Below are 15,344 nucleotides of genomic sequence, written 5' to 3' on the forward strand. Positions count from 1 at the left end.
CTGGTCAATTTAGATATTGCAAAACGACGCTTCCTTGAAGTTAACCCCTTCAAAAACCGGATGTTGTTTTTGCTCTTGCGATTGGTTCATCTATCCATCTATCAACAAGATCAGCCAAATAAAACCTTTTAACCTATCCAGTGAATCCCTACAAACATGGTCTGGCCAATCATTGCGCTGAAGCTCGAGAAGGAGGCGTGAGGCCGAGCTCGTCTGTGTGCAACCAACTAGCTAATGCTCAACGGTAATCGATCGTGTGGATTTTACAAAACGAGAAATCGATTGAGGAAAAAGAAAGGAAAATAATTTGCTGCGAAAGGTAATGTTGCATGATTTGCTTAATTTTGGGGGGAATCAAATGCACTTAGATACAAATGGTATTTCCGATTTGATCTAAACATTTGTAGCTAGCTTAAGCCAGCAGCAGCAATGGTGGTGGTGGTTGTTTTGTTGACTTTTATGGAATGGGGAAGGCAGCCTGCGGACTGTGTAGCTGCGCACGGGTGGTAGTGTACAGGTTGTCAATTCAAATGAACTCATAACCGGCCATTCGACACTTACCGTTTGAAAGTTTTACGAACAGCTGACATTTGCGTTTCCTTACACGTAGTGTAAGAACACCAATTTTAGCTAGCAAATCTAGCTGTAAGAAATGTCAGCTGTGGTTTCCTAGCGTCAGGTAGCTAACGCTAGCTTAGCTTTAATTGCATATCTCTGGCACCAAGGTAGCTAGCAATTAGTGATAACACGAGTGACTCCACGCAATCGTTTGGGATTGATCCATACTTGTCATATTTTGTTTCTTAACCACTGTTCATTCTGAGTATCGAGTTTGCTACGTACGTCACGACGGTCATCATACTCGTGCACGCGAGCCATTTCTGCACGTAGCTATAGTTTGCGTCTACCTTGAACGACGTGCAAGTTATGCTAGCTAAGTAACGTTACAAATAACGAGTCCGTGATGCTATTCATGTCTACTTTCAATCTCTGTTCGGTTTTCCAGTTTAGTCCGTGTGCTAATGCTAGCTACAACTTCTAGCTCCTCTGTGTGAAGCTAGCCAGTCAGAAAACGTTATTGGCTTTAAGCTCCCCCGTTGTTTCCCTCCTTATTTATAGCCAGCTGTAACTGCCTGTGCGTGTCTCCTGTCATACCATATACCACATGCAGAATTTAGAAAAGTGTATGAGTGAATTTAAGAACAAGGTTAGTGAGTGTTCTTCAATGTCGCATCTCCATAGTATTTACAATCAAAATGAAGGAAAAAAATGGAATGCAGGTTATGTATAATAATAACACCACAAAGAATTCTAAGAAGTGACAGGATAGTGTTTTTATTCGAGATTAAATGTGTTCTAATCAACGAGGCACCGATACGCCATTTTTGGCGGATACCAATATCCAATATTTTCCTTGACAATTATACCGAAAATGTATTTCATTTTTTTTGCGGCCTTTTAAGCATTCGAGTACAGTTCAATAGTTAGACCACTGCGTCAGTGTTAAGACACTTCATCTCCGTGCAAGAGGCCTGGTTCGAATCCAGGCTGTATTACATCCGGCCGTGATTGGGAGTCCCATAGGGCGGCACACTATTGGCCCAGCGTCCGGGTTTTGCTGGGGTAGGCCATCATTGTAAATAAAAACAAATTGTTAACAGACTTGCCTAGTTAAATAAAGGTTACACACCACACTGACCAAACAGTTATTTTGTTGGTATTTACGTATGTCCCCATTACCAGTAAAACATAATCATTACCTTTTTCTTTCACTTACTTGCTGTACTGTTTCGTTGTTCTGTCGTTTCATTCTTAACCAGGATTTCTATGGAACACCGTTTGGGTCTTTGTGTGTCAAAAAAGACACAATTTAACGTGTCAAATAAGCTTGTTGACTTATTAGGACCTGAATGCACGTCACATAATTTAACGCGTTCATCATTTTTTTAACGTAGTTATTACACATTGATTACACGATCACTCGTATTTCATGTCACAACGATTCATTGATACGTATGCTATGATACTGGTAAAGTTGTCTCGTAGCTAGCTAGCTCATGGATGCAAACAATGTTCTTCCCCAAAAACATAGCAACACGACATCCATTTCAGTAGCTATAGTTCACTAGGTAACTATATAGCTAGGTGTCGCCATCATCGAAAATAACCCTAATTTATAAGATCGTTCTTATTTGATTAATGGTGGTCGAACCCATCTGTGAATCTAACCACAATAGTGGACTTTGCGGTTTGCCCTCAAAATAAAAGTATGGCATAATTCTACTATTTGTATGAATTTGCATCACTGTCAATGGCATGCTTTTATTTTGAAGGCAAACCGCAAATTTCACTATTGTGCCTAATCCTTATTGTGCCTAGCTTCACAACACATAACCCAGTCAGGGTGAGCATCATTTCTAAATCATTGCTAAGATTAATAAAAAGGACTGCAGTTTCTACTGGTCATTGTTTTCAGGCTGATTGTATTTGTGCAAGCTAGGTACCAAGCTAAAGCTAGCTACACCAGAAGTTGCGGTCGAACAAATGATGCTTTGTTACCAACGCAGTATTGTAAACACATCGTTCGTGGCTGGTGTTTGCTTGTTTGTAGACTTTTTTTGTACAGCTTTGACAGTGCTACTGTATCTTTTTTGACATGCAAAGACCCAAATGGCATTCCATAGTATGTATGTCGTGAAGCTAATAACAGTGACGCTATGACTGTGTTACTCCGGTAGGGCAACATCGGAGAAATAGCACACTTAGTAGTGTTAACCGGTGATAGACCAGTCTGCGAAATTCAACATCACCCACGACAGAGAATGTTTGAAATTCAAGGGCAATGAATTCCATTATCTTGGCTTTAATGGATTTCGCCATTGAGTTGTCTCGCTGAAATTTTGTTACTCTTTCAAAAGACTGCTTGACTTGTTGACTGTTTGATCCACACAGACATTGTGGGCTAGATTAGGAATGCTGTGTTGCACGTATAGAGTAAAATTTTACTTGGCGTCATTGTCATGTGCATACCTATATAACGTAGGTTTGTCAGCTTTGACATCGGTTTTGCTCATCGGCGTTAAACTAGACATCAGCCAATACCGATGTTGCCATTTTTAGCTAATATCTGCCGATTCCGATATGTTCACCGATATATCCTGCCTTCCTAGTTCTAATACAATTCAAGTCGGAAGTTTACATACTTAGGTTGGAATCATTAAAACTCATAAACACCATGGGACCACGCAGCCGTTATACCGCTCAGGAAGGAGACGCGTTCCGTCTCCTAGAGATGAACGTACTTTGGTGCGAAAAGTGCAAATCAATCCCAGAAGAACAGCAAAGGACCTTGTGACGATGCTGGAGCAAACAGGCACAAAAGTATCTATATCCACAGTAAAACGAGTCCTATATTGACAACCTAAAAGGATTCTCAGCAAGGAAGAAGCCACTGCTCTAAAACCGCCATTAACCTCTTCAGTCTACCCTCTACTTTTTCGAACATTCTGTTAAAAATCGCGCAACATTTCAGCGCCCTGCTACTCATGCCAGGAATATAGTATATGCATATGATTAGTATGTGTGGATAGAAAACACTCAGACGTTTATAAAACTGGTTAAATCACGGCTGTGACTTTAACAGAACGTGCGTTTCATTGGAAAGTGCAGGAAAATCTGATCACTGAAAGTGGAAAAATATATCCATCCGCCACTTCAACCCATTGCTATGGGCGAAAGACATTAAATATGGCTGAGGTTGCAGTACCTACAGCTTCCACATGATGTCAACAGTCTTGTCATTTGCCTAGGATTTGTTTCTTGGTCAAACGAACAAGAGACAGCCCATTTCTTCCGGTCTCCGACCGGATATTTTGGTTGAGAAATACACGGACAGTATTTCAGGACGGACCCCTATAGAAAACACATTGCCTCGTGATTAATTTGATCGCTTATTAACGTTTACTAATACCTAAAGTTGCATTACAAAAGTATTTAGAAGTGTTTTGTGAAAGTTTATCGTCGACTTTTTGAATTTAAAAAAATGACGTTACGTTATGAAACGCTATTTTTGTTCCATTTATCACACAGTCTTCATAGATCGATATCTAGGCTATATATGGACCGATTTAATCGAAAAAAAGACCCAATAGTGATTATGGGACATCTAGGAGTGCCAACAAAGATGGTCAAAGGTAATGAATGTTTTATATTTTATTTGTGCGGTTTGTGTAGCGCCGACTATGCTAATTATTTTGTTTACGTCCCCTGCGGGTCTTTTGGGGTGTTACATGCTATCAGATAATAGCTTCTCATGCTTTCGCCGAAAAGCATTTTAAAAATATGACTTGTTGCCTGGATTCACAACGAGTGTAGCTTTAATTCAATACCCTGCATGTGTATTTTAATGAACGTTTGAGTTTTAACTAATACTATTAGCATTTAGCGTAGCGCATTTGCATTTCCAGAGCTCTAGATGGGACGCCTGCGTGCCAGGTAGGAGCACGTGGTTAAAAAGCCAGGCTACGGTTTGCATCTGCACATGGGGACAAAGATCGTACTTTTTGGAGGAATGTCCTCTGGTCTGATGTAACAAAAATTGAACTGTTTGGCCATAATGACCATCGTTATGTTTGGTGGAAAAAGGGGGAGGCTTGCAAGCCGAAGAACACCATCTCACTCGTGAAGCACGAGGGTGGCAGAATCATGTTGTGGGGGTGCTTAGCTGCAGGAGGGACTGGTGCATTTCACAAAATAGATGGCATCATGAGGGTGGAAAATTATGTGGATATATTGAAGCAACATCTCCAGACATCAGTCAGGAAGTTAAAGCTTGGTTGCAGTGGGTCTTCCAAATTGACAATGACCCCAAGCATACTTCAAAAGTTGCTGAAAATGGCTTAAAGACAACAAAGTCAAGGTATTGGAGTGGCCATCACAAAACCCTGACATCATCCTATAGAAAATGTGTGGACACAACTGAAAAAGCATGTGCGAGCAAGGATGCCTCCAAACCTGACTCAGTTACACCAGCTCTGTCAGGAGGAATGGGCCAAAATTCACCCAACTTATTTTGGGAAGCTTGTGGAAGGCTACCTGACACGTTTGACCCAAGTTAAACAATTTAAAGGCAATGCTACCAACTACTAATTGAGTGTATGTAAACTTCTGACCCACTGGGAATGTGATGAAAGAAATAAAAGCTGAACTAAATCATTCTACTATTATTCTGACATTTCACATTCTTAAAATAAAGCGGTGATCCTGACAGGGATCTTTACTAGGATTAAATGTCAGGAATTGTGCAAAACTGAGTTTACATACACCTTAGCCAAATACATTTAAACTTCTGACATCAACTGCAAATACTGTATTCTAGTGAATGCCATTCTATTTAACTATTGCTGTATATATGCTATTCTATCCTACAGACTAAATAGTATATATATGTACTGTCTATACACTGCTCAAAAAATAAAGGGAACACTTAAACAACACAATGTAACTCCAAGTCAACCACACTTCTGTGAAATCGAACTGTCCACTTAGGATGCAACACTGATTGACAATAAATTTCACATGCTGTTGTGCAAATGGAATAGACAACAGGTGGAAATGATAGGCAATTAGCAAGACATCCCCAATAAAGGAGTGGTTCTGCAGGTGATAACCACAGACCACTTCTCAGTTCCTATGCATCCTGGCTGATGTTTTGATCACTTTTGAATGCTGGCGATGCTTTCACTCTAGTGGTAGCAACAACCCAGCAGCAGGACCGCTACCTCCGCCTTTGTGCAAGGAGAAGCACTGCCAGAGCCCTGCAAAATGACCTCCAGCAGGCCACAAATGTGCATGTGTCTGCTCAAACGGTCAGAAACAGACTCCATGAGGGTGGTATGAGGGCCCGACGTCCACAGGTGGGGGTGTGCTTACAGCCCAACACAGTGCAGGACGTTTGGCATTTGCCAGAGAACACCAAGATTGGCAAATACGCCACTGGCGCCCTGTGCTCTTCACAGATGAAAGCAGGTTCACACTGAGCACATGTGACAGACGTGACAGTCTGGAGACGCCGTGGAGAACATTCTGCTACCTGCAACATCCTCCAGCATGACCGGTTTGTCGGTGGGTCAGTCATGGTGTGGGGTGGCATTTCTTTGGGGGGCCGCACAGCCCTCCATGTGCTCGCCAGAGGTAGCCTGACTGCCATTAGGTACCGAGATGAGATCCCCAGACCCCTTGTGAGACCATATGCTGGTGCGGTTGGCCCTGGGTTCCTCCTAATGCAAGACAATGCTAGACCTCATGTGGCTGGAGTGTGTCAGCAGTTCCTGCAAGAGGAAGGCATTGATGCTATGGTCTGACCAGACCTGAATCCAATTGAGCACATCTGGGACATCATGTCTCGCTCCATCCACCCACAGACTGTCCAGGAGTTGGCGGATGCTTTAGTCCAGGTCTGGGAGAGATCCCTCACGAGACCATCCGCCACCTCATCAGGAGAATGCCCAGGCGTTGTAGGGAGGTCATACAGGCACGTGGAGGCCACATACTACAGAGCCTCATTTTGACTTGTTTTAAGGACATTACATCAAAGTTGGATCAGCCTGTAGTGTGGTTTTCCACTTCCATGGGTTGATCATTTTTGTGTGATTTTGTTGTCAACACATTCAACTATGTAAAGAAAAAAGTATTTAATAAGAATATTTCATTCATTCAGATCTAGGATGTGTTATTTTAGTATTCCCTTTATTTTTTTGAGCAGTGTATATCCCATCATATACAGTACTAGTCATAAGTTTGGACGCACCCACTTATTCAAGGGTTTTTATTTTTTACATTTTAGAATAATTGTGAAGAAATCAAAACTATGAAATAACATTAATGGAATCATGAAGTAACCAAAAAAGTTTTAATCAAATCCAAATATACTTCAGATAGAATCTTCAGATAGCCACACTTTGCCTTGATGACAGCTTTGCACGCGCTTGGCATTTTCTTTACCAGCTTCGTGAGGTAGGAATGCATTGGAATGCATTTCAATTAACAGGTGTGCCTTGTTAATTTGTTGAATTTATTTCCTTCTTAATGCGTTTGAGCCAATCAGTTGTGTTGACAAGGTTGGGGTTGTATACAGAAGATGGCCTTATTTTGTAAAAGACCAAGTCTATATTCTGACAAGAACAGCTCAAATAAGCTAAGTGAAATGACAGTCCATCATTACTATATGACATGAAGGTCAGTCAATGTGGAAAATTTCATTAACTTCGAAAGTTTCTTCAAGTGCAGTTGCAAAAATCATCAAGCACTATGATGAAATTGGCTTTCATGAGGACCGCCACAGGACAGGAAGTTTATTAGAGTTAACTGCACCTCAGATTGCAGCCCAAATGAATGCTTTCTCAGAGTTCAAGTAACACACACATCTCAACATTAACTGTTCAGAGGAGACTGCGGAAATCAGGTCTTCATGGTCAAATTGCTGCAAAGAAACCACCGAAGGACACCAATAAGAAGAAGAGACTTGCTTGGTCCAAGAAACACGAACAATGGACATTAGACCGGTGGAAATCAGTCCTTTGGTCGCATGAGTCAAAATGTACGATTTTTGGTTCCAACCGCCTTGTCTTTGTGAGACGCAGAATAGGTGATTGGATGATCTCCGTATGTGTGGTTCCCACTGTGAAGCATGGAGGAGGAGGTGTGGGGGTACGTTGCTGTTGACACTGTCAGTGATTTATTTAGGATTCAAGGCACACTTAACCAGCATGGCTGCCACAGCATTCTGCAGCGATACGCCATCCCATCTGGTTTGGGCTTAGTGGGACTATCATTTGTTTTTAAACTCGACAATAACCCAACACACCCAGGCTGTGTAAGGGCTATTTAACCAAGGAGAGTGATGGAGTGCTGCATCAGATGACCTGTCCTCCACAATCACCTGACCTCAATCCAATTGAGATGGTTTGGGATGAATTGGACTGCAGAGTGAAGGAAAATCAGCCAATAAGTGCTTAGGATATGTGGGAACTCCTTCAAGACTGTTGGAAACACATTCCAGGTGAAGCTGGTTGAGAGAATGCAAAGAGTGGCTACTTTGAAGAATCTCACATATAAAATATATTTGGATTTTTGTTTACTTCCTGATTCCATATGTTGTTTCATAGTTTTGATGTCTTCACCGTTTATTCGACAATGTAGAAAATAGTACAAATAAAGTAACCCTTGAATGAGTAAGTGTACAAACTTTTGACTCCTACTCTATTTATAAAAATAAAATAGTGAAGTAGGGTACCGTGGTAGTTCGACTGTGAGATTGAGTCTGACTAGAAGAAGACTAGTAGTCTTCTCTTCCCTACCAGTTGAAACTCAAACATAGAAAAACAACCTAGATAGTGAACAAAACAATGTAAATAGCAAAGAAACACAAGGACAAAGTCTTTTGTTTCAAGTAAATTAGACCAACTGTTATTCCTGTGTGCTAAAAATGCATCTTTCACTCAGCTCGTCACGTGCGCACAGCCCCCAGCCAGGCAGCGTTGCAGCCCGATGTTGAATTGGCTATATAGTATTTGTAGTTTTTTGACTGTGCAATTTTTTTATTTACCAGCTGTGAAACAAAACGGCAGAAATAGTTTGAAAATAGCTACTGCAGCAATGATTTTTTAAACTAAAAATGTGATCATACTTGACTGTTTTTATTTACATGCGAACACTGTGGAGCCCTGACCACCCACCAACTTGGCTGCTAAAATAGACCTCTTTACCAATGCCAAAATCTACCTGCATTTGGCTGGTGTTAATTTTAGGCCCTGCTTGAAAACAGTGGACATCTTGGACGCAGTCTCCAGTTACTATTATACACTATAATTACAACCGTACGTGGACACCCCTTCACATTAGTGGATTCGGCGAGTTCAGCCACATCCGTTGCCGACAGCGTTATAAAATGGAGCACACAGCCATGCAATCTTCATAGACAAACATTGGCAGTAGCTCAGTGACTTTCAACGTGGCATGCATAAAGATGGTATCCCCCATGCACATACCACAAATTCCACATTTTTCTAAATTCGCCATATTGTACATTGCTATCGGTTACTCTATTTTTGTATGGTCATTAGCACAGTGTACATGATCCCAATTTTTAAGGTGACGACAATTTAAAAAAATGATTTTGAAAAGGTAGATTGTTTTTTGATTTATTGGCACAGTGAACCATGTCGTGCGCTGTATTTTAAAAACTCAGTGCTAAAACAATAATTCTGCCATCGTTATGCACGTTCCCCATTGAGATTCAATTCATGTTTAGATGGAGTATTTGGCTGTTTTTGCTGCCAGAGCCATTTCTTCTCTAAACAGAATATATAAGGTCCTGGGACTATAAGTAGTAATGTTAGTCTCCTTTAGTTGATTATTGGGCTAGCCTACATCCATATTTGGACTTTTAAGTGAATGATATCTATCTATCGCCATTGTATATATTCTTGAAGAATATAATATCCATCATCGTGAACTGTCTTACACCACCTGAACTCTAAATATATACTTTTATTTTACTCCATTGTTTGAACCCCAGATTACCCCCAAACCGTCAAACAGGCAAGCGTCAATACAGGATTAAGATTGAATCTTACTACACTGGCTCTGACGCTCGTCGGATGTGGCAGGGCTTGAAAACTATTACGGACTACAAAAGGGAAACCCAGTTGCGAGCTGCCTAGTGATGCGAGCCTACCAGACGAGCTAAATGCCTTTGAGGCAAGCAACACTGATCCATGCATGAGAGCACCAGCTGTTCTGGACAACTGCGTGATAACGTTCTCGGTAGCCGATGTGAGCAAGACCTTTAAACAGGTCAACATTCACAAAGCCGGTGAGTACTACGGAACACCTAATTGAGAATGCTGTTCATTGACTACAGCTCAGCATTCAACACCATAGTGCCCACAAAGCTCATCATTAAGCTAAGGACCCTGGGACATAACACCTCCCTCTGCAACTGGATCCTGGACTTCCTGACGGGCCACCCCTCTGGTGGTAAGGGTAGGCAACAACAACACGTCTACCACGTTGATCCTCAACACTGTGGCCCCTTGAGGGTGAGTGCTTAGTCCCCTCCTGTACTCCTTGTTTATCCACGACTGCGTGGTCAAACACGACTCCAACACCATCATTAAGTTTGCTGACGACACAACAGTGATGGGCCTGATTACTGACAACGATGAGACAGCCTATAGGGAGGAGGTCAGAGACATGTCAGTGTGGTGCCAGGACAACAACCTCTCCTTCAATGTGAGCAAGACAAAGGAGCTCATCATGGACTACAGGAAAAGGCGGGCCAAACAGGCACCCATTAACATCGGCGTGGCTGTAGTGGAGCGGGTTGAGAGTTTTTCAAGTTCCTTGGCGTCCAAAATCACCAACAAACTATCATGATCCAAACACACCAACAAACTATCATGATCCAAACACACCAAGACAGTCGTGAAGAAGGCACAACAACACCTTTCCCCCCTCAGGAGACTGAAAAGATTTGGCATGGGTCCCCAGAACCTGTTCCACCGCACATTGACTCGGTACTGGTATGTAGTCTCGTTATTGTACTTTTTATTATTTTCTACTTTCGTTTATTTGGTAGATTTTCTTACCTCTTTCTTGAACTCCGTTGTTGGTTAAGGGCTTGTAAGTAAGCATTTCACAGTAAGGTTGTGTTCGGCCCATGTGACAAAGTTTGACTTAATATGTGCTCATATTGATTAGATTTTAGAACTAGGCCTAATTTGTAAAGTCAGTAGGCTAACCACCCACCTATCCCAACACCATCTGAGCCTTCAAAATAATATTGGGCAAATAATTCCTAGGTGTCAAGCGTTCAGATTCAGTAATAATGTCATGAACGGACTGGGGATGGGTATGAGTAATCGAGTACTCGAATGGACGTCAAAACCCCATCTTTAACCAGCGATCACATTTTTTTGCATATACTGTAAAAGTATCTGGTCAATTTTGTCTTGAAGATGACGTTAATTTGCTTTGACTCTAGTGTTTTCATTTGTACATGTGCATTTGCGGGTGTCATGACTCTCCTGTGAAGATCTGAAGGATCAGGTTACAGTGGCTCCACAGCACCCTCTCTCCCACAGAGGTGGACGGGGGCAGCTTTATGGCGGTCATAATGCTCTGTAGTATCGAGATTGGAATGTGATTGTGGGCACAGAGAGACACTTGGACATCAAAAGGTTGAACAATTGAGCAGTATTTCTGTATTCCAAGCAGTTGGAGTGGTCCGTGGACATTTAAGGAACAGTCTTGTCGAGTGTGTTTCATTTGGTGACCTCATGAAGGACAGGAGACACACATTACTGTTTCTTTGTTTGTATACACTTCTCAAATATGGGGTTTGCATCTGAATGTTGTATAAAATCAATAATTGAGTATAGGAATACTTTTGGGAAGATAACAATGTGATGTTAGTCTTCTAAACTAGAATTGTTTTTCATAGTCACTTAGGATCAGTCAGTGGCCACACCCCTATGAGCACAGACATCCTTTTCTACTCCAGTATAAAACCCACTTCTGACAAAATTTACAATAGACCAGAAAGCATGAAGCGGTAGCTACATGTTGAAATGGTTGGAATATAAATCCCTACAAACCAAGGAGACGGATGGTGTGAACTGGACGTCACGAATTGTTAAACACTAAAGACCAATATATTGTTACAGAAGGAGCTAATCCTAGATGCCCTTAACCAGTCTGCAGCTGAAAATGTGCATAAGTCTAGGATGAGGATACGGACACATGCGGAAGCATCTATTCTAACCGATCAACTCTAGGAGAATGGTACGCCTGAAGTATCCATTACAACACACACTATCCAGAGCCCGCTGAGAGAACTACAACCACGAAAGACCTTGGGACTTCTGATGAACGCAACCAGAGACTCTCTGATGAACTATTATACAGCAGACGGACCGGAGATCACATAGAGGGACAGCAAAGGCATTTTCCAACGGGGCTATACATATGGGTGAGGTTTTTTTCTTTTCTTTTTTTTTTTCTTTTTTTTTTTCTCGTCCGAGTAGCCTCGCCCAACCATCTAGTGTTCAGTGAAATAACAACACAATGTCAAATACAGGTAGCCTAGTGAAATAATTAACATCCAATCATATTAATATTCTCTTGCGGGAATTCCACTAACTGTCCGTATGTAGCCAAACATAGCTGCTGCTCATGTTGGTATCTGTACTAATGGTGTAAAAGCCATGACAGGGAGACAGCAAGCAGTTGCTCCCGACGCCACTTGGGTACACTGCAGCATCCACTGAGAGGCTCTTGCTGCCAAGGGAATGCCTGACAGCTTGAAAGATGTTTTGGACACTACAGTGAAAATGGAAAATTCAACTTTGTTAAAGCAAGGCCCCAGAACTCTTTGTGTATTTTCTGCACTATGCAATGATATTGGCAGCGACCATGTAACGCTTTTACAACATACAGAAGTGCGCTGGTTATCATGGGGCAAAGTATTGACCTTTTTTTAAGTTGAGAGATGAGCTTAAAGTTTTCTTTACTGACCAGAATTTTTACTTGTCTGACCGCTTGCATGAATGGCCTACCTGGGTGATGTTTTTTCTCCCCTGAATGATCTGAATCTAGGATTACAGGGACAACTATATTCAATGTGCGGGACAAATTTGAGGCAATGATTAAGAAGTTGGAGCTCTTCTCTGTCTGTATGAATTAACAAGGACAACCCACAGGTCATTCCATCATTGTATGATTTATTTTGTGTGCAAATGAACTCAAGCTTACGGACAATGTCAAATGTGATATAGCGAAGCACCTGAGTGAGTTGGGTGTGCAATATTTTCAGGTACTTTCCCGAAACCGATGACACAAACCACTGGATTCGTTTTCCCTTTCATGCCCTGCCTCCAGTCCACTTACTGATATCTGAACAAGAGAGCCTCATCAAAATTGCAACAAGCATTTCTGTGAAAATTTGAATTTAATCAGAAGCCACTGACAGATTTCTGGATTATCCTGCCTTGGCAAATTGTGCTGTTAAGACACTGATGCCCTTTGCAACCACGTACCTAATGTGAGAGTGGATTCTCGGCCCTCACTAGCATGAAAACTAAATACAGGCACAGACTGTGTGTGGGAAATGATTTACGACTGAGACTCTCTCCAATACAACCCAACATTGCAGAGTTACGTGCATCCTTTCAAGCACACCCTTCTCATTAACCTGTGGTGAGTTATTCACATTTTTCTATGAACAAATAAGGTTTTATATATAAAATGGTAAACTAAAGAGCAAAAGTATTGATTATTATATTATTATTTGTGCCCTGGTTCCCACGAGCCTGGGTTGTGACAAATTACACTCCTTCTTATGTTTAATACATGTATGGTATCGTATAGTGTGTGTGTGTGTGTGTTTGTGTGGCAGGCTTACAATGATGGCAAAAACAACATTTGAGAGTGCGCTGACTCTGGTGCTAGAGGCGGTACGCAGGTGGAGGTTGAATGTTTGAAGGGGTACGGGGACTATAACATTTTGGGAACCACTGATGTAAAGAGATCAGTCAATTGAAATCAATTAATTAGGCCCCAATCTATGGATTTCACATAACTGGAGATGTCACCCAGGCCCAGCCAATCAGAATTTGTTTTTCCCCACGAAAGGGCTGTATTACAGACAGAAATACTCTCTTTCATCAGCTGTCCGGGTGCCTGGTCTCAGACGATCCCACAGGGGAAGAAGCCGGATGTAGAGGTCATGGGCTGGCGTGGTTATACGTGGTCTGCGTTTGTAAAGCCGGTTGGACGTACTGCCAAATTCTCTAAAACGACATTGGAGGCGGCAACACCTCTGTTGATCATTCCTGCAGTCAGCATGCCAATTTCAAGCTCCCTCAACACTCGAAACATCTGTGGCATTGTGTTGTGTAACAAAACTGCACATTTTAGAGTGGCCTTCTATTGTCCTCAGCACAAGGTGCACCTGTGTAATGATCAGGCTGTTTAATCAACTTCTTGACATGTCACACCTGATTATCTTGGCAAAGGAGAAATGCTCACCAACAGGGATGTAAAGAAATTTGTACACAACATTTGAGAGAAATAAGCTTTTTGTGTGCATGAAACATTTCTGTAGTCTTTTATTTCAGCTCATGAAAATGGGACCAACGTTTTCCATGCTGTGTTCATGTTTTGGTTCAGTGTAAATGAGCTATACAAGCAAGGATTGACAGTTGATGAGACCAAAATAATAATTTTATAAACACAATTTGGTTGTACATTGTTTGCGTCTAACTTTCTCATTCATCATTATTTACGATTAATTTAAGGATTATGTGTAGTCATTGTAGCATCCACATTAATTAATGTAGAAGTGTTTTAGAATCATATTCTAACCTCATAGTCATTAGTCGTTCATTCGGCTAAACCTCTATTGCTCAGGGGCCAAATAATATATATATATATTTTTTTTATTTTTTTATTTAACCTTTTATTTAACGAGACAAGTCAGTTAAGAACAAATTCTTATTTACTATGATGGCCTAACCCGGCCAAAATCTCCCCTAACCCGGGCAATGCTGGACAAATATTGCGCCGCTCTACGGGACTCCCGATCAAAGCCGCTTGTGATACCGCCTGGGTTTGTAGTGACGCCTCTAGCACTGAGATGCAGTGCCTTAGACCGCTGCGCCACTCGGGAGGCCCTATGTATCAAGTGTCTCCAGAGTAGGAGTGCTGATTTAGGATCAATTTAGCCGTTTAGATCAAAATGAATACGTTTACATGGACAGGTGGGACCTGATCCTATATCAGCACTACTCTGAAACAGATGATACAGTCAGACCTGTGACCATATGTGTCTTATTGCTTTGTTGTTGTAGATTACAGGTTGTCCTTTTCTCTTTTGTATTTTCAGTTCTACCTGCCTCCATGTCATTGACAGTGCCCCCAGATCCAACTGCCACCATGTCGCTGGAAGCGTCAACCCCAGCGCCAGACCTAGCCCCAGCGCCAGACCTAGCCCCAGCACCAGACCTAGCCCCAGCACCAGACCTGGTCCCAGATCCAGCCCCAGACCTAGCTCCTGAATTAACCCCAGATTCAGCTCAAGCCCCAGAGCTAGCCTCAGATCCAGCCCCTACCCCAGCTCCTCCAGTCCCAGTCATGAACCCGGGGTGTAAGATCATGACCTTCCGGCCAACCATGGAGGAATTCAAGGACTTTGCCAAATACGTTGCCTATATGGAGACTCAAGGAGCACACCGTGCAGGCCTGGCAAAGGTACACACATACACACACACTTCATATAAATGGCT

The 15,344-nt window shown here is 42.0% G+C and overlaps 1 protein-coding gene across 3 annotated transcripts in view; it reads left to right on the top strand.

Annotated features, from left to right (window-relative positions):
• The first annotated feature begins 170 nt into the window (after nt 1-170).
• LOC123997424 (lysine-specific demethylase 4B-like) overlaps nt 171-15,344 on the top strand; it is an 85,238-nt gene continuing 70,064 nt past the window's right edge. For 2 of the 3 annotated variants that reach the window (XM_046301630.1, XM_046301631.1), the window contains exons 1-2: nt 171-319; nt 14,945-15,309. In XM_046301630.1, coding sequence (XP_046157586.1) covers nt 14,959-15,309 — 351 coding nt within the window. In that variant the 5' untranslated portion in view covers nt 171-319; nt 14,945-14,958. The remainder of the gene's footprint in view (nt 320-14,944; nt 15,310-15,344) is intronic. The other variant, XM_046301632.1, reaches the window with a different exon arrangement.

Source organism: Oncorhynchus gorbuscha, linkage group LG15, assembly GCF_021184085.1.
Source record: "Oncorhynchus gorbuscha isolate QuinsamMale2020 ecotype Even-year linkage group LG15, OgorEven_v1.0, whole genome shotgun sequence".
Taxonomy (NCBI): Eukaryota; Metazoa; Chordata; class Actinopteri; order Salmoniformes; family Salmonidae; genus Oncorhynchus; species Oncorhynchus gorbuscha.